Raw genomic sequence first — 25,970 nt, forward strand, 5'->3', positions numbered from 1 at the left:
ATTAAACTTATATTTTACTACATTATTAAGAGTTGCAATTTTTTTTAAAGAAAACTTGCAGGAATTATGGCAAATTACCATTAAATTTCCCTATTTTTTAAATTTAATTTCTGAAGTGTGATTTCAACATCATTAGGTTACTAAAAAAAAAAACTTACTTTCACCAGCACTACAGCCCAATCTTGGCCTCCTGTATGATATATGCCTCCCAAACATCTCTATCTTTTGCTTTTATTCACCACTGTCCCAGGACTCATCCCCACCACTGTCCCACTGACGCCCAGGACTCGTAGATCACTCTGTACATCCTCTATCCACCTTCTTTTAGGCCTTCCTTGTCTTCTAGTTCCAAACATTTCCCCTCTGAGGACTACATTAGGCATTCTACCACTCTCCAACCTTGCCACATGCTCCGGCCATCTTACCTGCGTGCCTTGATGTTGCGCACTGAATCCTATTCACTGATATAGTGGGTTATCTCTTCATTATTCCTTATATGCCACCTGTCCTCAGTTACAAGTCCCACAATTCTTCTTATGATCTTTCTTTCAAAAACCCTAAGGGATGTCTCATCTCTTTTAGTTAGTCTAGACCTCTGACCCATAAGTTACTGCAGGCTTTATAAGCACTCTGTATAGCTGCAGTTTTGTATTGCATGTTACAAACTTTTACCTGAAAAGTTTCAGGGAGGCAAAATACTCTTTATTTTCGGCTGCTATTCGGCTTTCTATTTCAACCTGTAACCTATTCTAATTATTCAGGATAGTTCCTAAATATTTAAACTCCTTTACTGCTTCAAGTGTCACATCATCAAATGATATTTCTCGTACTAGTCTTCTACCTTCCTCTATTGTCATTTTAAAGTATTTTTTCTTTTCCATATTAATCTCCAGACCCACTGTTTTTCCCTCATCCTGCAATATCTTAAGCATTTCTATTACGGTCTGAACATTTTTTAAGATGAGAACCACATCATCAGCATAAACACACACCTGTTTCATTTTATGGAAAACATTTCCATCCACTTGCAGAGTTTTTAAAACCTTATCAATGGCCAGATTGAAAATTAGTGCAGACAGTGCATCACCCTGTCTCACTCCATTGTTCACTTCAAAAGATCTACTCACTTTATTTCCTAAGCTGTAAAATTTTCCATGGCCATCATAACAAGCTTTACCAATTTACTTGGTACCCAATTTTAAGCATTAACTTAGGCAAGCCTTTTCTACTGATGCTATCAAAAGCTTGCTGAAAATCAACAAATATGCAACCCAGTTCAACATTGCACTTCTAGCACCTCTCCATCAACTGTCACATCAAAAATATTTGGTTCATGGTCCCTCTGTTTTTCTTGAAGCCACATTGTGATTCACTTATTATTTCTTCAGCACAGACCTTTAAAAAAAAAAAATGAGGAGAATATCTTATACAAAGTGTTATATCTCTGTAGAAAATGCAATTTAAGCTTGGCAAAGATTAGATTACCAACTTTTCTTGTCCCATATCCAGGTCACAAGTTCGTGTATTGACTGCTCTCTGCATTTGAAGAGTTCTGATGTGAATGGAATCACTTCCTGGTGCTTTATTACATTTCAGTCTTGCTGTTGCTTCTTCAACATCCTGGATACCAGGAAATTCTACAATCAGCTCTACTGAGACTTTACTATCTGTTTCATGTGCTGCTTCCACTTTGCTGTCAAGCTTTTCTTCATAAAATTCAGCCCATCTTTCCAATAACCTATCCTTTTCATCCAACACCTATCCATTCTCATCTTTGCACAGATTAAATCTTACTTGGTAACCTCTTTTCAATGCTTTAATTCTCCTGTACATCTCTCCACTATTATTTTGTATAAACATCTCCTCTATGCCTTTGACATACTTTTGCTACCATACTCTTTTTTCCTTCTGCAGGTGTTACTAGCAACTCTTCTTAAATCTTTATAGATCTCTCTCCTTTCCCTTGTATCCTTGCACAACATACCTGCTCTTGCTTCATTCTTTCTGTTTATTGTCTCTGCATTCTTCGTTGAACCATTCATTGTTCCTCTCCTCCTTCCTCTCTCACAATTCTTCCTTCAACACCTGTATCATGCAATTCTTCATTTCTTTCCAAGTCTTATCAATATTTTCATCATTCGATTCCGCACAAAGGCGAGGAGGTAGTCCCTTCTCCATACTTTCCTCAAATACTTTCACATTTTCATTCTGCTTCAACTTTTTCACATCCCATTTCCACTTTTTCTCTCCCCTTGCAATTAACACACACAACAATTTTTCTCTCATAAATATTAACGTGGTCACAATTCAGACCATGCGTTGATTGTACATCAATAATGGATGATGCATGTCTTCTTGACACGATCAATCTGATTCATAACATTTATCCAAGAAGATATCCATGTTACCTTGTGAATTTCTTTATGTGAAAAGAAGTACTTTTAATAATCACGTTAATTTCCACTGCATTGTATCAATCTCCTTCCACTGTCGCTTGTTATCTCATGAAGGGTATTTTTGCCACCCACCTGTCTTACGAAGCCTTCTTTTCCAATCTTTGCGTTAAAGTCACCAAGAACCACAACAGCATCATACTTTGGTATCTGTCTGTATTTCCTAACCAGGATGTCATTATCCTTCTCTTCATTGGGATAATCTTCTGTTGGAGCGTATGCTGATATTAGTAAGATGTCTCTGAACTTTCCTTTCAATCTCATTTTACATACAATGTCATTGATTGGATTCTAGCGAAGGATGCTATCTCACCACCCACAACCAACCATAAATCCAACTCTTTTCTCCCCACTCTTGTGTTTGATCCTGAATAACAGAGTATACTCCTTCTTGTCTAATCTGCCCTGACCTGACCATCTCATTTCTTGTAAGGCGACTATTTCCACTTGAAGCTTAGTAATTTCCCTGGTGATTTCATTCATCTTCCCAGTTTGTAACATCAACCTCACATTCTACGTAGCCAGTTTATGTTCATGTCCTTAAATTTTTTTCAATGTTCACCTCCAATGTTTATTCCGATAGTCCTATCAATCCGGGGCTTTTTGTTGGGTTTCATAACAAGATACTTTTCACAAGATAGGGCTGTTAACCCTATCTTGGGTTAACCTCCTGGAGGACCAGGGGATTTTCTTATAAGAGTTCCCTTCTCCTAGACAGATTGTTTTCTCTCCAGCTTACAGAGCTCTATCTACCCTGAATTTTATTCGGGTTATCTCCCTAGCCTCGTCCATCCCCTCTGCAACTGGAAATGTCTTCTTCTTCTGCCTTCAGAGCCGTTGAGCATTTTCACTGGTTTTTGTCCACCCAGGGTATTTTATTTCCCCAGTGCCGTTCAACCTTAGTTGGTGAGCATACCCCCTCACCAGGGGCAGCAGCCGATAGCAGATCCAGCAACAGCTACGGGAAAAAAAATAGTTTAAAAATATTGGAATTTTAAAACACAATTCTATATGTCACTTAAGTGAATTTTTTTTCCAATGGTTAATGTCATATGGTTCCATTTAAAAAAAATTGATGCTTAGACCTGTGGTAAAGATCAGAGAGATGGTTTTTAAAACTATGTGTTTCCTTTACATTATAGTTTTATGAATTCACGTAGTTTCATGAATTCATTTAACAACAGGATAGAATAAAATAGATAACTTCAAAATTCTCATTAAAAACTTATTCTCATTAAATTTTAACTTTTACAGATTGATGACAAATAGAAACATGTAGTAACAGTTTAACTGGTGCTGTATAAATCAAAGTTTAAAAAATTCAGGAAGTATTTTTTTTTTTATTTTTTAGTATGGTTGTTTTTAAGTCAGTTTAATTTTTTTTTAGTTAATTTTATTTTACATTCTTCAGTTTCTTTTAAAGTTTGGGTAGGCATACAAAACATGCTGCTATACAATAAAAGTTTTCAAAAAACACAAAGGTGTGGCACATTTATCAGGATAAAAATAAGGAAAGGAATATAATTAGAAGACTTAAAGAGTCTGCTACTAAGTGCGAACTAAGGACTGATGGAAAACAAATATATATTTTTGCATTCCATGGAGCTTCTATTCCTAAATTAATTTATTTAACCTTAGTTTTTTAACTAATTTTATGTAAAGATATTTTTAATTAAAAATATCCATAATTAGGATATCCATAGAGATATCTATCCATTTAGTTAAAAGTAAGAAATGTATATGGTAGAATCTGATCTCGTTTTTTTAAGTTGGTTGAAATACACAAACTCTGTGTGTGTGTGTTTTTGTTTTTTAAATTGTTTCTTATGAGAGTAAACTTGATGAGTTTCCATTTACTTTGGTATAATTTTATAAATTTTTAGACTAAGATATTAAATCACAGACAGCTGTTTTTATTCAGTAATATTTTTATATTTATATTAAAATTTCTTTTTCTCAACAAAAATCGTGCAATGTAAAATGATATCTAGGTTATTAATATACATTTTGATTTTTAATTCAAATAATTAATAATAATAGTTATTCAGTATGTTTATCTAATTAAATATAGTATTATTTTCTATATGATAAGTTATACATTTATGTTTCTGCAATCATAGTGAAAAACTTATTTGTCTTAATATTTATTTTTATCAGAATTATGATTAATAATTTTATTTCAACTAGTACAAAGATAACATAACAATGATAAAAATTATTCTTATGATTAATGATAGTACTGCTACTAACTGAAGAGCTTCATTTAAAGTTTTATTGCATAATAATATTCATTTATTTATTATAGAATGAATTTGTTACAAATGGCTTATTAAATAAATGTCTACGCATGTGTGTGTTTATACATAAACCGTTTTTTTTTCACAAAGTTCAAAAACCTCCTTTAACAACTTAAATTAACTTTTAAATGATGAAAGATGAGAAATTTTAATTTCTGTAGTACTTATTAAAATATAGAATATAACTTTTTGTTTAGATATTTGTTATCTTATGTTTAATTTAGATGAGCTCCAGAGTGAGCGGGGCTTGAACTATTTAAATAGAAAATTATAGGATATGGGACTTTTTTGAAAGCACAAAAAATACAGTGGGAGATGCATTTTGATACAAATGGTGTCAAAATTTGAAGTAACTTATACTGTTTAGTAAAGTTTTAAAAATAGAAAAAGTAATTAGTTATTTGCAAACTACCTGAAGTAACCAGCATTGTTTGGAATGTTTTAATCATCAGTTGATATTAAAAAAATAAAATAAAACTTACTGATAAATAAAATCAGTTAAAAAATCTAAAAATGAAAAAGTACTTAAGCTTCATTAAAAACAAGTTAATGATTTTATGAAAAACTAATGAAATATTTTAATTATTATTAAAAAAAAATGCTTTACTTATTTAAATTTAAAAAAAAGAAATAATTTGCCAAAATTTTGTTATGTATGACAGTATTAATTCCATTCTTGTATTGACAACTTAATTCATTGTTGACTATCTTCATTTTCTCTTAGTCACTCTTACAGTTGTACAGACCTTTTTTTAGCACAAAGAATTAATCTAATCAACGCAGGGAAAAATTATATTCTTGTATGGTCACATTCTTCAAAATTATTATTACTATTATGTAATCCATTTGTTCAATGAAACACATTTTTTGGAAAAGTTACAATACATCTACACCAATCAATGTCTTAAGTTTGCACATGAAAGCAGTTGACACCTGTCAGGTCAGTTCATAAAATACTCAAAACAAATAAAATTCACCCACTTAAAATACAATTATTTCAATAGTTCAATGAAGATGAAGCAGATAGAAGACTACAATTTTGTGAATCTAAGCAAGATGTAATGAGTTCAAATTGCAATGATTATCTGTGACGCATGTTTTTAGAAATGAATGTATATTTCTACCCTCGGCTCAGTTAATCATCACAACAGTCGGTACTGGTCAAATTCAAACCCTCTCTGATTTTAAGGTCTCCATCAGTATCTAAAAACTCAAAATGTTTAAGTAGGAATTTATAAAAATCATTTATTGGGTAAATTTTTATCAATAGGTCATTAAATAAGTCTAGATACTTGGGACATGTTAAAGAAAGATACTATTACAGCAATTGGCTACTAATCAAACCCAAGCTGAAGAAAATCAGACAATTTCCAACAGTGCCGGGATACTTCTTTCTGCATTATTACCTCCCTGCTAGAGAGTTTTTAAATCCTCAATTTGAACAATCGGTTGATGTGAAAGTATTGAATGACTAGCTTATTCTGACTGACTTTCTCTCCTTTTGATTTTTCCTTTGGAGATACGTGAACAGTGAAGACTACACATCTTGAACTAAGAAAAGCATTGTAATTATGTCACAAAATTCAATTACAGGTGTTGTATAATGTTAGGGAATTATTTCAGTAACATTTCTACCACTGTCAAGAAATCTGGTGGGAAAAGGGAATGCATACATATGTTTTACAACTTTTTTATTGATTTACTTTGCCAAATGAGTGAATTAAGTTTCAATTAATTGTTTAGTACCAACTGTTTAATAAGATTTTTAGTATCAGTTGATTATCAGAACATGCCAAACAGTGCTGTAAACCTCAGATAGTTTTGCTATTAACCTATTAGTTTTAATTTTTACTATTTAAAAACTGCATTAAATGGTCTTATTTCAGACTTTGACTGCTATTATTTTGTTAATGAATCAATTTATTAATTATTAAATATTTTCTTGGGAGCCATCCTCCTCTTAACAAAAACTAATTATTTAATCATTAAACACTTTGTTATTAAAAAACAATTAATACTATATAAATTTAAAATCCTATAAAATCAAACATTCCTCTTTTTTATATGAAAAGTTTTTAAAAATTTTGAATGTGATTCCAATTCTTTTTTAGAAGAATTTTTTTTAAAGCTTCTTCTGAGATGGATTTAAGGAAATATTTTTGAAGAAAAAAGTTAAGTAAATAAAAGCAAATACTATGTTTTTTAAAATTTTCTTTAATTAATTTATTTAAATTTTCATTCTCATCATTGTATAAACTATGTTCCTTTTGAGTTTTATTAATTTGAAAGAAATTTTAGTGAAAGATTTAAGTAAACAAAAAAAACAAATATAATTTGACAATGTTTCTGAAATTTGAATGTGGATATCCGTTTGAAACTGAAAGCTATTCTGCTGGAGACCAAAATTATTACATTAAAGAATTACAAACTCTCTCAGGCAAATAACATTGATTGAAAATACCCTTATAATTACATAATGTTTGTAATTTTTATCATTAAAAAAATGAATTAAAAAAGATTTCTACTAAATCCAAATTCAAAACTTAATAAAAATAGATTATCCAAAAACTAAGATTAATATACCTACCTAGTAGAACCCCATTCATTTAAAATTCAACTTTTAAGGAAAATTTGTACATAAAATAAAAATTCCAATTTTTTCTCTAACGTCTTCTTTAAACTATCTATATCTAATGTCTTTTGCTACTATTTATAGAAAATATTTATTTAATAACTAGATTAATATAACATAATTACTATTAGTAACAGATCATGGAAGTACATACAGTTATAATTAATGTACTTAAAAGTACATTGTACTTTTTGTATAATGTACTTAAAAGTGATACATTTATATATTAAAAAAAAATAAATGTATCACTTATCTATGAAATAAAAATTATACAAAAATATGTAACTTTATTAATAATTACTTAACTATTTACCCACTTCCCCAATTATGCCTCCTATGTAAACCTCATGGTTACATGATTAATATTTATCTAGAAAAAATAAAATCTGAAGTCATACCTTCGCTAACATTGAAAAGTTTTTAAACTTTTGTAATCCCTCTCAAATGATGATGTTTTCCTGTCAAAAATGGAAATATTGTGATATTCAGAATTCTGTTTACAAAATTTGTTCAACCTTAAAAAAATATTACAAAGGAAAATGCAAGCCCCTTTGTCTTCCTTGGACCTCTAATTTCCTGAGCTCCTAAATTAATAAAGATTAAAGTAATTACTCAAAACATTATTGAACCAAAATAAATTAATAATCATATACAAAAAGAAGAGGTTTACTTCCTTGTTGTCTACCAAAGAGCTCATGGTTCCTCAATTAAGTAAAATTGACAATTATGATACCAGACCATTTTTTTTAAAAATGTGTTATACCTTTAGAAAAATTGAAAAACCATTAGTTCAAAAAATGGAATTGGTCCATTTACTTCATTTATCTTCTCTAACCCCTGAATACAAAAATTGAAAATTGATGATATTCAAACTGATTTTTTTTGTAACTTTTTTAATACTGTTATTTAAAAACTTTTTTTAAATAAAAGATTTTTAAAAAAATTGTTTTTTAAATAAGCTACCTCCCAGGGCTGACCTAATTGTTAATTCACTGTTGCAAATCAATTGTTTAATAGCTGATTTTCAAAGTCTAAGGTTTTGAGGCTTGAATCCTAGTAAAGGCTAGTTGCTTTTATACTGATTTGAATACTAGACAGTGGATACTCATGTACTTTGGTGGCTGGGGTTCAATTAACCACACATTTCAGGAATAGTTGTGCTAAGTTTGTACAAGACTACCCTTCATTTTCAAGTCATACATATCATCCTCTGATATGCATCAGAAAAAAAGAAAGATGAGAAATTAGATCTTCTCGGTCTCAATGGAAAATAACCCCCATAATTAATAAAACTTGAAATATTGCAATATTTAGATTTTTTAATGTTCATATCAAAAGAAAAAATTTAAACAAGTAATGGTCTAAGAGATTAGGTCTGCTTTCTTCCCCCCCCCCCCCCCTCCAATGAGTGCTCTCACCCACTGGCCCCACTCTCTGGCCTCTGGTTTGTGCCCCCACTCAACAGCCACAAGTTAATTTATATAAATCAAAGTACTGCAAAATTTAAATAATTTTTTCAAAATGTATTTTACCTTAAAAAAATGTAAAACCATGTAAAAAAAGATCCTCACCTCTTCTTGCTCTCCAAAAGGCACATGTTGCTTATCCTGTCAATTATTAGATATTACAATATTGGAACAATTCTTTTTAAAAATATATATTTTTTTACATTTCTTTTAATATAAATTTTTTCACCCTAGTGAAAAAAAATGAAAAAATATATTCTCCAAGAGGTTCAATCCCCTTAGACCCAAGGGTCTCCAGCATTCTTAATTTCCCATTTTAAAATAAAAATTGGGACATTACATCCATTCTTTTTAAAAGCATCGTATTTCTTGGAGGTAATAAAACTTTTATCATAACTGAAAATTTGGGTTTTGTTGGCCAACTGAAACTTCATTAAAAAAAAAGAAGTTTTATGATATTCAAAATTTATTTTCAAACTTATCATTTTTCTAGGTTAGAAAATGATATTCTAGGTTTGATAATATCAAACAGGACAGACAGTACTTATCAAGAACTTCAAATTTTAATTGAAATTATTTCACTCTTTTAAATTATGAAGATCAAATATTTTAGTTTTTAAGCCAACTATTCTTTTTCAAAATGTCTACTTTCAAAGCGAGTGGAAACCAATGGTGTCAATCAGGTCAGTTGTGATCCCTTTTAGCATCTCTCAATACGCTTCAATCATGACCTTTATAGGTCTTCAGACCTATAAAGGTCTGAAATTATAGCATGAAAGTAATTTATGAAAATAATATAAATTGTTGAAATATATGTGTGTGTGTATATATATATATATATATATATATATATATATATATATATATATATATATATATATATATGGTTACATATGTCTTTTTATAATATTCTCTTTTATTATATTGTTGAAAACATCTGATAAGTTCATTATTTTGTACTACTTCTACAAATTACATTTTTCTTATCACATAACAATAGTACCAGTATTAATTAAATTTTCATGGAAAATTAGAATAAACCATACTTAAAATATATTCCATCCATTAGCAAAAAATATTTATGAGAAAGCATTTCAACAAACAGAAATTTTTAAGTGTTATAATAATTATATTTTTCATCTACTATCCGGTCTTATAAAAGTTTTGTTGGGAAACAATATTTACTGCTTCTATGAGTGGTACTGATACATGAAACCATTTTGGTACTTCTGATGGTCTAATAAGAAGATCATACTTATAAAATACCATGAATTAAAATTAATAAAATTAGTTAACTAAAATTTATAATGGAAAATGACTTTCAAGAGTTTAAAACTAAAATACAGAACATTCCCAGCAAATAAAAAGTTTAAAAGGTGTAATAAAAAATTTATTATAATTCCAAAATGAATTATTCAAATGCTTAAAATACTGTTCATAAGAAGCACTTAAAAACAAGTAACATTATTGAGAATAAAGTTCATAATTTAACTGATATGAAGAGTTAATCCAATAGATAACATTATTTTGGCTAATGCATTTAAATATAATTTACCAGATAACAATATTAAAAATATTGAGGATATTGAAATGAGTTTAAGTTAGTTTATTGGATAACATAAAGATAAAACATAAAAAAATGAGATAAAACTGATAAATAATAGACCAATAAAAATATATAGAAGTATGCAAGAGCTATGAATAGAAACAACATAAAAACCTAAAAAATATCTTAAATGACAAAAAAGTCCTTATTTTTTAAATTGGACAAAAACGATAACTGTTATAATGTATAATACATAAAAGCAAACTATTATTAACCATGAATTATATTTTAAAGTAAATCCTTACAAATACCTTTATATAATCATAAAAATATCAGTTATTTATCAATGTAAACAAATATCATACTAGTCTATATATCTTCAAATCCTAAAGTCCCTAAATTCTTACAATAATGCTTAAATAAGGAAATCCAATTAGATCACAAAGTAATTATGGAACAACTCCGTCATATTTCATTGCCTAAATAAATTATATAAAATACTTAGGATAAAAATAAAAAATTAACAAATACAATTAAAAAAAAAAATTAACATAGCAATAAACAATTTAAATAGAAATTACTGTCGCAAAAACCACAAAAATAGTAAATCTTGATAATTACAATATTTTCTCAAACTATAACAGAAAATATTGAAATACTGTAATTACTTACATCCAAAATAATGAAGAAAAATTGAATAAAGAATTGTTACCTAAGGTCTGTAAGATAGATTCTAGAGAAAATGGATTCAATGGCTTTTAAATACACACCATTTTTAAATGTAGATAATTTTTATAATAAAAAATAAAAATAATATTCATAAACATTATACTAGTTATAACTGAAGTAACATAAAAAATAAATATTTAAGTTACAAATATGCCAACTATAATGTTTAGTTATAGAAAACACTAAAGATTTTGTGGTACATGTATAATTCAACATGTAAACCAAAAAACTTCATGATTAAAATTTAACTTCAAAAAGGAAACTTTATATAAAAATTTCTGTGAAATATAAAAAATTAAATATGACTTTTGTATTCTATATATATAAAAATGTTAAGTTCGTTTGTGTACGCTTCAAAAACTCAAAATGTTCTAAACCGATTGAGCACAAATTTTAGCACGATATATAACCAGCATCAAAGATTGTTTTCATCTATTTTTAATAAATCTATCTATCTATTTTTAATTTGTACAGTTTTTTAATAAATAAGAGGCTAATAAATCAGATGGAAATGTAAACAAAGGAAAACCAATCAGATCAATGCCAGGTGGTCGCTGTCAAACACAACGACCAATCACAAAGAGCCCATAGGGCCGTTGCCAATGTAAACAAAATCACAACTGATTTTTTTTTTTGTCTTCAGTCATTTGACTGGTTTGATGCAGCTCTCCAAGATTCCCTATCTAGTGCTAGTCGTTTCATTTCAGTATACCCTCTACATCCCTAACAATTTGTTTTACATATTCCAAACGTGCCTACACAATTTTTCCCTTCTACCTGTCCTTCCAATATTAAAGCGACTATTCCAGGATGCCTTAGTATGTGGCCTATAAGTCTGTCTCTTCTTTTAATTATATTTTTCCAAATGCTTCTTTCTTCATCTATTTGCCGCAATACCTCTTCATTTGTCACTTTATCCACCCATCTGATTTTTAACATTCTCCTATAGCACCGCATTTCAAAAGCTTCTAATCTTTTCTTCTCAGATACTCTGATTGTCCAAGTTTCACTTCCATATAAAGCGACACTCTAACACACACTTTCAAAAATCTTTTTCTGACATTTAAATTAATTTTTGATGTAAACAAATTATATTTCTTACTGAAGGCTCGTTTAGCTTGTGCTATTCAGCATTTTATATTGCTCCTGCTTCGTCCATCTTTAGTAATTCTACTTGCCAAATAACAAAATTCTTCTACCTCCATAATCTTTTCTCCTCCTATTTTCACATTCAGTGGTCCATCTTTGTTATTTCTACTACATTTCATTACTTTTGTTTTCTTCTTGTTTATTTTCATGCGATAGTTCTTGCGTAGGACTTCATCTATGCCATTCATTGTTTCTTCTAAATCCTTTTTACTCTCAGCTAGAATTACTATATCATCAGCAAATCGTAGCATCTTTATCTTTTCACCTTGTACTGTTACTCCGACTCTAAATTGTTCTTTAACATCATTAACTGCTAGTTCCATGTAAAGATTAAAAAGTAATGGAGATAGGGAACATCCTTGTTGGACTCCCTTTCTTATTACGGCTTCTTTCTTATGTTCTTCAATTGTTACTGTTGCTGTTTGGTTCCGGTACATGTTAGCAATTGTTCTTCTATCTCTGTATTTGAACCCTAATTTTTTTTAAATGCTGAACATTTTATTCCAGTCTACGTTATCGAATGCCTTTTCTAGGTCTATTAACGCCAAGTATGTCGGTTTGTTTTTCTTTAATCTTCTTTCTACTATTAATCTGAGGCCTAAAATTGCTTCCCTTGTCCCTATACTTTTTCTGAAACCAAATTGGTCTTCTCCTAACACTTCTTCCACTCTCCTCTCAATTCTTCTGTATAAAATTCTAGTTAAGATTTTTGATGCATGACTAGTTAAACTAATTGTTCTATATTCTTCACATTTATCTGCCCCTGCTTTCTTTGGTATCATAACTATAACACTTTTTTTGAAGTCTGATGGAAATTCCCCTTTTTCATAAATATTACACACCAGTTTGTATAATCTATCAATCGCTTCCTCACCTGCACTGCGCAGCAATTCTACAGGTATTCCGTCTATTCCAGGAGCCTTTCTGCCATTTAAATCTTTTAATGCTCTCTTAAATTCAGATCTCAGTATTGTTTCTCCCATTTCATCCTCCTCAACTTCCTCTTCTTCCTCTATAACACCATTTTCTAATTCATTTCCTCCATATAACTCTTCAATATATTCCACCCATCTATCGACTTTACCTTTCGTATTATATATTGGTGTACCATCTTTTTTTAACACATTATTAGGTTTTAATTTATGTACCCCAGAATTTTCCTTAACTTTCCTGTACGCTCCGTCTATTTTACCAATGTTCATTTCTCTTTCCACTTCTGAACAGTTTTCTTTAATCCACTCTTCTTTCGCCAGTTTGCACTTCCTGTTTATAGCATTTCTTAATTGCCGATAGTTCCTTTTACTTTCTTCATCACTAGCATTCTTATATTTTCTACGTTCATCCATCAGCTGCAATATATCGTCTGAAACCCAAGGTTTTCTACCAGTTCTCTTTATTCCGCCTAAGTTTGCTTCTGCTGATTTAAGAATTTCCTTTTTAACATTCTCCCATTCTTCTTCTACATTTTCTACCTTATCTTTTTTACTCAGACCTCTTGCGATGTCCTACTTAAAAATCTTCTTTACCTCCTCTTCCTCAAGCTTCTCTAAATTCCACTGATTCATCTGACACCTTTTCTTCAGGTTTTTAAACCCCAATCTACATTTCATTATCACCAAATTATGGTCACTATCAATGTCTGCTCCAGGGTAAGTTTTGCAGTCAACGAGTTGATTTCTAAATCTTTGCTAAACCGTGATATAATCTAACTGATACCTTGCAGTATCGCCTGGCTTTTTCCAAGTGTATATTCTTCTATTATGATTTTTAAATTGGGTGTTGGCAATTACTAAATTATACTTTGTGCAAAACTCTATAAGTCGGTCCCCTCTTTCATTCCTTTTGCCCAGCCCGTATTCCCCCACTATATTTCCTTCCTTGCCTTTTCCAATCTCCAACTATTATTAAATTTTCATCCCCTTTTACGTGTTTAATTGCTTCATCAATCTCTTCGTATACACATTCTACCTCATCATCATCATGGGTGCTTGTAGGCATATAGACGTTAACAATTGTTGTTGGTTTAGGTTTTGATTTTATCCTTATTACAATGACTCTATCGCTATGCATCTTCACAACTGATAAGTAACAAATTTCTTTGAATTATATTTAATAGCTAAAACATCTGTATTTTATTAAAAAAAAAAAAAACACCAGAACAAAAAGAAAAGCCACCAAGAAGGATGACTTACAGTAAATAAATTAAAACACCCAACTTTCTTATAGCCCAGATAGACTTAAGATTATGCAAACAAAATAGTCGAAATAACCAAATACACAGAAAATAATATCCCTACATAATGACAAAAAAATCCTTTGTTAGGTTATTTTTTTACATATATATGACCAAACAATCGTTTTTTGGTCATTTAGCGTTCTTTGCTATGTAAAAGCAAAGAACAAAATTCACAAATAGTAACACTGAAACCACACAACTAAGTATTCGTTTTTTTGTTTTTCTAACCCCCGAAACTACCGTTATGCATTGCTTCAGATGATGATATGAATGATTTATAGCCTATGAAAATGCCATGCCTGACCGGGATTCCAACTCGGAACCACCGATTAAAGTCCGAGACGTTACCACTCCCGCCTCGGAGGCCGGCAAACATATTCGTTAGGAGCCGAATAAAAACACAACTTACCAATATGGCGTTGTGTGTCAAACCAATTTTATACGGCCTATAATTACTTTTAATACGCGAAATTTGCAATGATTGAACATTAACTTAAACCTCTTCAAAAATTATTCCTTTTGAACTAAGCCACATTTTGATATCATTGTTTTTCTATAACATGGCTGGAATTCTTTTCGTTTAATGATAAGAAGCGTTGTCGAAGACAATAACCGAATTCTCTTCCAAAGGACATAATGCACCGCTAAATTATTTCTAAATAATTCAAATTCGTGTAATTTTTTTACGAATCGCGTTTTTATCAAAATCTCACCTTTTTCTCAATTGACCGGCGGGGTTTTGTTTTCTTTGGAGACCGTAATTCATTAGTAGATTCATACTCGCGAATCACGTTGTACACTGAAGCAGCACAACTTCTACTTACGTTAGCAGTTTATTAACATCTGAAATCAACGCCCTTTGATTATTCTGTAATTTGTAAGCATTACTCTGCTTTTGTAAGCATTTAAAATGATGTGTTTTTTCACACGACTTAAAGGCTTTTTTCGCAGCCCACAAATCTTTATATATATAAAAATGTTAAGTTCTTTTGTGTACGCTTCAAAAACTCAAAATGTTCTGCACCGATTGAGCTCAAATTTTAGCACGATATATAACCCGCATCAAAGATTGTTTTTATCTATTTTTCGCATCAGTCACATACCCGCGACTGCGAGAAAACAGTTTTTTAACGGTCAGCTGTGTACCAGTGACCGCGCCATCTGCCGGAAGCGAGGGGAACATTCGCCATACTAGCTAACTACAACCGCAGTCATATGTGAAACAATACCTGTTCCCAATTACATTGTTTATTAACAAAAAAAAAAAAAAACGTATCCACTTGCATCTGATTCAGATTATTATACAATTTGAATTAAATATTCATTTTAACCAAGGTACTTTTGTGTGATCGTGTCGTGATTGAGCTGCGCCTTTCACCAAGCTCTGAATTTATTAGAAAACGACCAACAGTGATATATGTATTAATGACGCGTGCAACACTGCACATCCAAACCAAATTATACCAAACCAATTATATTGACCGCTTGCTTCCCTTCATCTCCCACAGAGTTATGGGAAAGATATCGATCGCATATGGCTGAGGATATTTTGCATAGCGTACGCCTAGAAAATACCAATATGACCATGGAATTTACAGAAGGCATTTACAACGAAGCATTGATAAATATTGAAGATAAGTGCTTAGCTATTGCAAATAAAGTTCTTAGTCAATTGGGAATGCCAGCACCCACCCGAGCTGCGATTGCTTCATTTGATGTGGATTTACGCCGTGAACAGAGTTACAACATTGGTCATCTTCAGTCATATGTCCAATCAAACATTCCCAAATTAACGCGTGAACAGAAAGGCATTTATGATCGCATAATGCAAATGATAAATGACGGAGTTGGGGGGACCTTCTTGGATGCGCCAGGAGTAACTGGGAAAACATTCCTCATTAGATTGATTCTAGCAACGGTTCGATCAAAAAATGACAATTATCCTGTTGCGGAATATTAATCAGCCAAAACTCTGCAACGGCACGCGACTTGCAGTTAAGAAATTGATGAATAACGTAGTGGAAGCAACGATTTTAACGGGGTCTTTCAAAGGTGAAGATGTCCTCATTCCTCGAATACCCATAATCCCGACCGATACACCATTTTAATTTAAAAGATCGCAATTCCCAATTCGATTGGCATTTGCAATCACAATCAATAAAGCTCAAGGTCAATCTTTAGAACTGTGTGGTTTTGATTTAGATGCGGATTGCTTCTCACATGGGCAACTGTATGTTGCGTGTTCCCGAGTCGGCAAACCAGATAGCCTTTATATCTACGCAGACAGTGGAAAAACAAAAAATATTGTATATCCACAAGTATTGCATAATTAAACTTCTATGAAACGTATGCTTTGTTTTGTTTCTCATTTCTCATCCATGCAACCACAATGTGCTACAGCGAAACGTGGCGGGTAGAGCTAGTTACATATAAATTTGTAAAACATATAGCAACTTTAGATCTAGATACAATGAATATTCTAGAAAGCAGATAGCACAGAAACTTCCAATGCATCAGAAAGAACATTTATTTAAAAAAATAAATAAGTAAAATCTTAGATGTTCTGAAATTTTATAATAACAATAATAATGAAAAATTCTGGTAATTAGAAAAGTTAACGTCATTTTTTAAGAATTATATATATAGATGTCAATTATTTTATCAATCTGTTTTGGTGATTATTGTTAATACTAACAATTTAATTATGAATTGTGTTTCAATAATGTTTGCATGTATTCATGTCTGTATTAAGTATTCAACCATCCAAACTGTCATGAAATCTTCCAATCATAAGTATAGAAAAATTTATCTTTGTGCTTACAACTAGCTGAACATATTTTGTTAAAAAGAAAACTAAAAAAATGTACAACATCTTGCAGGAAACTAACAAAACATATATAGACAAATATAATAATCCAGGATTATACAAATTTTCTTTTAATACTTTCATTTATACTCACATCAACAATTAAAGTCATTAGCAACTTATCAGTGTAATGTAACTGCACTGGTAAATTTTTAGTCTTGAACAAACTCAGGTCGACTACTCCTGAGACATGTGATTAATTGAAACCCAAAATCCAATCACTAAAGAGAACTATCCATGATATAGTATTCAAATCCAAAAAAAAAGATTATACAAATTAAACTGCAGTGATTGCAATAAATACATTTCACATTCTGGACTCAAATTCATTCACTCACAGACTCGGAAAACAAATATACACTACATCTAGCAACTGAATCAAATTTCTAATTCATCTCGTTGAAGCAGAACATACATACCAAAACATTACATGTAAATTTGATTCACAGCAAATAAAACTAAGATCTTGAAAACTTGAAAAATGTGAAGTTTCCACCCAAAATTTGAGAAAAATGAGTTACTAAATGAACAGACACAATGTAAATCCAATATCTTACCTATCCAATAACAAACTAAAGGAGGTCTTGCAACTTATTTTAAGATGGATGCTATTAAATAAAAAGTAACTGCTCTGAAGAAAGTGTCCCTGATTATCTCTGAAAAGTTGTTTGGAAGGAAAAAATTCCATTAATTAAGTGATCACTGCCGTAAAAGTCATCACAAAAAGACCAATTAAAACGAGGAAGTAAACTTTATGAGCATACAGAGAGGTCGATGTTTGACAGTGTACCGGAAGAGAAGACATAAATGTGTATGACCCATCATTCAATAGACAAAGGTCCAAATCTTGTCTCGCTCTGTTTATCATATCTCCTCGAGAGGAGCAGAAAGATGATCCCCAGGAAATATGGTGGGCATTGAAGTCTCCTACTATTAACGAAAACGACGGGATTTGTGTGAGGAGATTTGATATTACTTAAGCATTGAACTCAGAGTTTGGCGAGAGATAGAAATTGCAGATATGCAATTTAAAAAGAACTGAGGCTTTTACAGCAACAGCGGGAATGAGGATATAAGTAGTAGCCTTGTAGCCGACACCTCATTCCAAATGAAAATAGTAATACCACCACTTTCCCTACTATCTACAAGACAGTTGTACCTCTCACAGACATAGTCTCTGAGTGATATTGCATCTTGCTGTAGTAGATGCATTTCTTGGAAGCACATTATTAGTGGTTCATGTGCGTGCATCAACACTCTAACATTTTCAATGCGGGACCGAAGACCTCTAACGTTCCACTGAATAATGTTCATAGGTATAAATAAATAAATTCAGGAAAGTATAAATAATTAGTTGTACGTGATTCGGTTTTTATTTTTGATTTTAAAGAACTCCAATGCCTTGGGGTCGGGTGGTTCTTCAATCATATCCTGCAGTATATGAGGTGATGGTGGAGGAGATTTAGTAGAATGGAATGCTGCAGATGACATCCCAGAGGGGGTGGTTACGTGGGTTCCCTTAACAGTAAGCTTATTAGATGGCTTACCACTGCCAGCTGTGATTATCCCTGTCCGAACTGGTAAAACCTTGGGAACAGGAACTTTCATAGGGATCACACTGTTAGATTCACTAACTGTAACCAAAGATTTTTTGTTCGTCTTTGTCAGTTCTGAAATAGTGGCTGTTAGTGATGCAACTTGATCGGATAACAACTGAACAAATTTTTTTAGCTCACTGCAGGATCCGCATGGCTGATTACTTAAATTTGTAGGAGTTTTTTGTGATGTAGTGGCAGCAAAAGTTACGTCTAGTTTGAGCAGGTTTCTTGAATTAATAGTTTTTTATATTCTAATCTTTTCACTAGACTAAAATTGGTGGTTTTTTCAGATGGATCACCGTCATAAAATTTATTGTTGGAACTGAAATTTTGGTCCCACGAGTACCGGCGATATAATGGACCACTCCAGCAGAGCGCACGCGTACTGGAGCTAGAGCTAAATACAACTGGGTTTCCCCTGGTACCCAGAGAACATCGTTCGAGACTCTCTATGTAGAGCCATTCACCCATCGGCACGATAATTCCCACCTTGGGTTACGGTTGCATTTCGTAAGATGTCGCAACACCACCAATTGTAAATGTAAGAGAAAATTGTGTTGGATGTTGTTGTGTAGTTGAGTAAAGGTATATGTTGTAATTTGTGTAGTGTTCTTGGTGTAGTATTCTGCAGCTCAGTGGGTAGTGGGAAGAAAAGCTGCAGAGGCTAGGCCCGTGGGGACGCCAACCCCCAAAGTCTTAAAGAATAAGACTCCCCGTCGGGGTAGTCTTCTGCACTGATGACGTGGACTTTTGACTCGATTTAACATTCCGTACGAAAGTACCGATTGGAGACTGTTCATATTTTCATCCAAAAGAAGTCTTAAAGTTGTCCTTCTTCACAATGGGAATACATATCCATCAATACCCATCGGACATTCTGTCCATTTAAAAGAGGGTTACAATAATTTGGAATTTGTTCTCAATAAAATTAAATACGAAAATTGTACGTGAATTACATGCGCCGATCTCAAAATATCGATGCGCTTAGGACAGCAAGGAGAATACACATAGTTTCCCTATTTTTTTGTGTGAATGTGATAGCAGAATCAGAGAAAATCATTGGATAAGGAAAGATTGAACAAAAAGAGCTTCATTAAAAGCTGGAACCAAAAACGTGCTCTGAAAATCTCTCATGGATTCGAATGAGGTTCTTCCACCTCTGCATATCAAATATGCTTGATGAAGCAATTTGTCAAAGCCTTACCAAAAGAAAAATGTTTTAAATAGATCTGTGACAAATTTCCAGTCTTAACCACCAACCTAAAATAGGGTGGCTTTACTGGACCTGAAATTAGAAAACTTTCCAAAGATGCTAATTTTGAGAAACAAATTAAATTTGCAGAAAAAGAAGCCAGGGGAGCCTTTTAAGATGTAGTAACCAAGTTTCTGGGCAATAAGAAGGATCTGAACTTCAAATAAATCGTTAAGAACATCCTGTAGAAGTACAAAAATGTAGGCTGTTCCATGAGCTTGAAGGTTCACTTCCTAAATTCACATGTGGCTTATTTTCCTGAAAATCTGTGTGACGTTAGCGAAGAGAGGTGACAGATTTCATCAGGTCATGAAAGGAAGTATCAAGAAAAATTGACTTCTACATGATGGCAGACTATTGGTGGATGTTCCACAGAGATGAACCCTATAGAGAACATAGAAAGAAATGCGCGAAGCAGAGTATAAGCCGTCCAAAGGAACTTCGACACATAGAATAAAACTGTAAGTATTTTACTTACTTTGTCATTAATGGTGGGTGAAAGATGTAGCGGTTTTCAAAGGCATGACATACCTCATAAAAATTAATCAAGTAAATAAAAATAAATTAATTTAAAAATGCACTATAATTAGGCTTATTTTGTGGCATATATCTTTTTCATTAGAAATCCCTTAATTTCTAATGAAAAAGGGATATTGTGATGGAAATAAAATGAAGGTTATTTTTAGATTTAGAGCTAAAAAAATACATAAGAATCAATTATCAAAAACTAAAAAACACAACCATCTCAGGCTTGTGTAGTATTTTCTATTTCCTGTAGTATTGCAGGATTGCAAATTTTTGTAGAATTAAATTGACTTTGTCCACAAAAAATGAAACTATACTGTTTTTCACGAAGCTTCTTACTTACCGCTAAATGTCACACATTCAATATTTGTTATGATATGAAAATGATCATTAAAGCTTCAGTTTTTTTTTTGTTTTATTTTAATTACCCAAGTTTTGTACAATACAATTAAAATAATTTTAATTATAAAAACAATTATAAAAATTAATTGAAACAACTATCAAAAAATAAAAACAATACATAAATTGAATTAAAAAAAACGACAATAGATCGAACTAAAAAAATAGAAAACAAGGTAGAGAAATAGAGGGCTAAACATCCGTTATGCAGTATTTAATTAAATAAAATAATGGTAACCAATCAACTTTCAGGCACCTTTAATTTGTTTAAATATATTTTTCATGTTGTAGAAATTGCAGGCATTTAAGTTTTTCTAATGATTAAGATCTCACCAGGCCTTTCATCAATAAGAAAATTTTGTCCTACAACGAAAATATTTAAATGCAGTCGGGGGGGCTCTGAATAGTAATTGTTCTCTATTAAAGAGCTCTGAATAATAATTATTTTTTTATTAAAGATGCGATTTAAATGTAAACATTTAATTTCCTTTTCCCACGGCTGACGGTGAATTGCATTTTTTTTTTAAAGAATTGTACTTTAAGTAATCTTCATTTAAATAAGTTTCAACTACACGTGTCATTTAGTATACATAAAATAATTCGTCTTTTTTTTTATTATTACCTCCGGGACCACCGTTAGGTATTGCTTCAGAGGATGAGAAGAATGATAATTTTTGTAGCGTGTGAAAATGCCATGCCTGACCGGGATTCGAACCCGGGACCTCCGGATGAAATGCCGAGACGCTTCCATGAAGGCGTCTAGTCTAGTAGTTTGTTGTAAAGATCGGATCCAAAATCCAACTCGTTCACGAACCGTCACTCAGTATCCTACCGGTCGTTTCGCGTTTATTCTTCGTCAAGTTGAGACAGATAGTACTCCTACAATTCGTAAAATTACTTTTATTTTTTATAATAGTCTATCTGTAGTTTAGCGATAATGGCATCTTCTAATTTGTCTGCTAAACAGAAAAACATTCTAATGGATCGATTGGATAGTATTTTATACACTGGCGAGGAAAGTGATATATTGTTTAAACTGAGATATAAGGAAGATGAGGAAAAGGTATTTTATATTAATGACAACAAAACGTTTTGGGCTTTGATACTGTTTTTTTTTTTTAGCATTGACTAACTTAAGCATTCACAGTAACGCAATATAAGTTCTTATTCACAGTAATACAATATGTTACGTAATGAAATAAAAATTAGAATACTCTTTCAGCTACTTAATACTCCAAATATACTTAATACTCCCTCTACTGAATTTCATAACTAAATGTGAAGTATATTTGAGTACTAAAAACATTCTCTCTAGCCAATAACACAAATCAGTGTAAAAAAAACTTTTTTTTATTTATAATATTGATTAAATACTTTGAAAACTAGATTCAAATTTTATTCAATCCAAAAATCACTTAGGATTTTTTTTGTTGAGATTATAACCCCTTACTATCAGCAGTACCAGAACAGCTATTCTCTAGTTCAATGGTAGTATTTTTCATTTTCAGAGCTACTCATTTGTTTTCATGTTGAGATCGTCACCAAACTCCCAGTTATCAAAATAAACAAAAATACTCAACCTTTTCAAATATAATCTACAGTACTGTGTTTAATATATTTGACTAATTTCCTATAATATCTCTTTGCACTTTGTGCAAAACTAGAAAAAGTTACTTGACTATCTAAATGTTTCAGTTTATGTTTTTGGGGGCATTAAACAGGATCTGATGAATTAATTTTTTAAATTTTCAAAAAAAAATTATGATAATGCTGATCTTAATTGCCTTAACTTAATATTTATCAGGATTTCTGTCCTATTACATTATAATGAATTTTTTCTAGCATTTTATCAAACAGAATCATTTTTGAAAAAAAAAAATGATTTTCATTAATTTGACATGCAAAAGGTTTTTGGATTTTATTAGAAGGGTACCATTTCTCTGGATGAAACAGATTTCTTTTACTGAAAAAACTGAACATGAACTGACATGAAACAAGAACTGATTAGTGAAGTTTTTATTATAATTAATAAATTTAATTTTTCATCAATGTAACTCAGTACTACACAATTTTTTGTGTTCTGCATCCATTTTGATTAAAGTAGTTTTATTATATCAATTTAAATTATATCACATTAAAAACAAATGAAAATCATAAATATAAGTACATTGAAATTTTCATTAATTTATTGAAAATAATTTTATGATTTTTAGTATGTAGGTTCTGAACCCTCTGGGCAATTTGTTGGCCCATAGTTAATCATAACAAAGTTTATGAAAAGTAGAATGAAAGGATAAAGTTTGTAGCCATTCTGGAAAATTTTAAAGATTGTTTAGCCATGCTCTCCCCTCTTGTATGTAATATTATTAATAAGTTATTAAAAACTATACCATGAGTGAATTCAGCTTATTAAAAATCTTAGTTGTATGTACTCAGCTTATGAAAAAGCGCTGGTATCACAGTAGGCTGAAAATTTAATTGTTGAAGATACTGTTTCATTCCTTTCATTAAATGTTATGATACAGTTTTGTAACAATTAAAAAATTATCAAGTCAAAAGTTTGGAATGTCTCCTCCCAAAGGACTGTTAGAAACTAATTAGCAATACCTTCATCAATAGTTAATTTAATGATAGCTACTAGTGACTCACATTATTTATCCATTTCCTATGTAGATTACTAAATGATCTAATTTATTATTGCACATTTGTTTAATGTTAGATTTTGTGCGATTTTAAATTTCATGTTATTAAAATGTTGGTTTGTAAAAGGTATGTCTAAAATTTATATATTGCAGTTAATGTCTTTGTTGGTACATTCTTTTTTACAAGGTAATTTGGAAAGTTTGTTTCTAGTATTGAGTGCAGTACCCATATACATCTTTATACCTTTGAGTATGTACTGTGTTGTTATTTCTGCTAGTATATATTTTGTTTCTTACACGATATTTTGTATTTTTATTTATTATTTTGAAATTGGCACAGTAACATTTGTCTTTTACAATTTTGGCAATTTTGTATGTTGTGGATTGATCTATGTTTTATGTAGCTTGTAGTCTAAAAGTGTGAGTGGGTTACCACATTATTTTGAAAAAGTCTAATAATTTTAATGAAAAATCTCCTCTATATTTTCACTAATAGTGTCTTTTCTCCATTTGGAATGGATGCATGAGTTATATAATAGCCTACTTGCAGTTTTGTACAGCCCATTGGAATTGTGCTTAAGCATCATGTGCATAAATTGCTCCTTAAAATTTTTTAACCTAGATTTAACATTTTTTTGGTTTAAAAAAGATCCATTTATATATTTTTAAACAAAAATCCAACTCGGTTTTTTTGTGCTTACTCATCATTGATTTGCACACCATGTATAGCTAAAGTATGTTTTAACGGTATGAGACATTCCAGATAAATTATTTGATTTGTAGTTAAAGAAAACTTTTTTTAATAAAAATCTGTTCTACCACAAGAAAATAAAACAAAACTGTATGCCCAAATTTGTTTCTAACGAACATAGTATAAATAATGACTGCTCTTGTAGCTACCACCTTCCATTTAATGAATATCCTTCAAAATATTCTTATTGTTGATTCTATTTAAATCAAATTTTTTAATTCTCTCATTCACTAATATGACACATTAGTAATAATGATCATGGTAAGAAAAACTCCCAAATACTTATAATAGTTCTAAATTATTTTTATTTCTTCAAAACAATATTTTGCCTTAAATAATCTCCTTTTCTAATAATAATTTTTATAATTTTTTTTTTAATTATGAGTCGCTGCTAAAATATATTTTAAAATCATTTTATCTTCATTTATATCACTTTTAATATAATAACAATCATAATACAGACATTTGTTTATTTCAAAAATACATTAACTGGACTTGTGCTTATTAGTACCGAGATACAGTATCAATTAAACTTGATGTTGCGTACAATTTAGACATTTAATCAAACAAAAAATGTTTTACTTTCCTGAGATTTGAAGTTCGGGTTATTAGCAACTCAATAAATAACATGTGCTTATTTTGTGTTAAAACAATTTAATAGCACATTATTGTTGAATGAAATTAAAAGTTTATTGTACAAATAAAATATTTTCAACTAGAGATAAATAATGCATGGTTCTTGGTAGTAATTCTCATTACCATGATTCTTATAATTTGATGTTGTAAAATCTATGAAGTGTGTAAACACTTCATAAGTGAATGTGTAATTACACATTCATAAATGAATGTGTAAACCTCAGTAAAAAGAAAAAAAAACTAATGGCAATAACTTAAAGTAATCTTTTTATCTTATAAATTTATTAGAATTATAAAATTGGTTTAGTTGATTGTTGTGGTGATTTGCTTATTAACTTTTTTTTTTACAGATGTATGGTCACAAACTCTTATTTCAGATAGCTAGTCCAGTCTTTAGGGCATTGCTCTCAGGAGATTGGGCCGAGAAGAGTGAAGTTGAAATTGTAGATGAAGAGCCCTTAGCATTTAAGATTATGATGAGGTGAATTTAGTTAATCTTAGGAAACCAATTAAAACTGTTAGAATAAGTAATTAAAGAAGACATGTGATAAGTATTCAGAAAATACAGAACAAGTCTAATAAAATAGAAAGCATTGTGCTTTTCTTTAATACTGGCAGAGTTTTAATATTTGGCAGTTCTTAATAATACGTAGAGTTTATCTTTACTGCTGAATTAATGTGCATAAAATGAGTGTTTGGAAGGGACATATTAATTTCCTTGTCTCTCTTGTGCGTTATATTTTTTCATTCACTTACATTGTGTGAAAGAAAAAATTACTAGTAAAATCTCCAA

General features: G+C 30.9%; 2 protein-coding genes across 2 annotated transcripts in view; one reads left to right on the forward strand and one right to left on the reverse strand.

Annotated features, from left to right (window-relative positions):
* Positions 1-25,970, reverse strand: part of LOC142329161 (uncharacterized) — a 488,476-nt gene that overhangs the window by 156,333 nt on the left and 306,173 nt on the right. The window lies entirely within an intron of this gene.
* Positions 21,999-25,970, forward strand: part of LOC142329159 (BTB/POZ domain-containing protein 1-like) — a 29,832-nt gene continuing 25,860 nt past the window's right edge. The window contains exons 1-2 of the mRNA XM_075373511.1: positions 21,999-22,211; positions 25,528-25,658. Coding sequence (XP_075229626.1) covers positions 22,086-22,211; positions 25,528-25,658 — 257 coding nt within the window. The 5' untranslated portion in view covers positions 21,999-22,085. The remainder of the gene's footprint in view (positions 22,212-25,527; positions 25,659-25,970) is intronic.

The sequence above is a fragment of the Lycorma delicatula genome, chromosome 8 (assembly GCF_047948215.1).
Source record: "Lycorma delicatula isolate Av1 chromosome 8, ASM4794821v1, whole genome shotgun sequence".
Taxonomy (NCBI): Eukaryota; Metazoa; Arthropoda; class Insecta; order Hemiptera; family Fulgoridae; genus Lycorma; species Lycorma delicatula.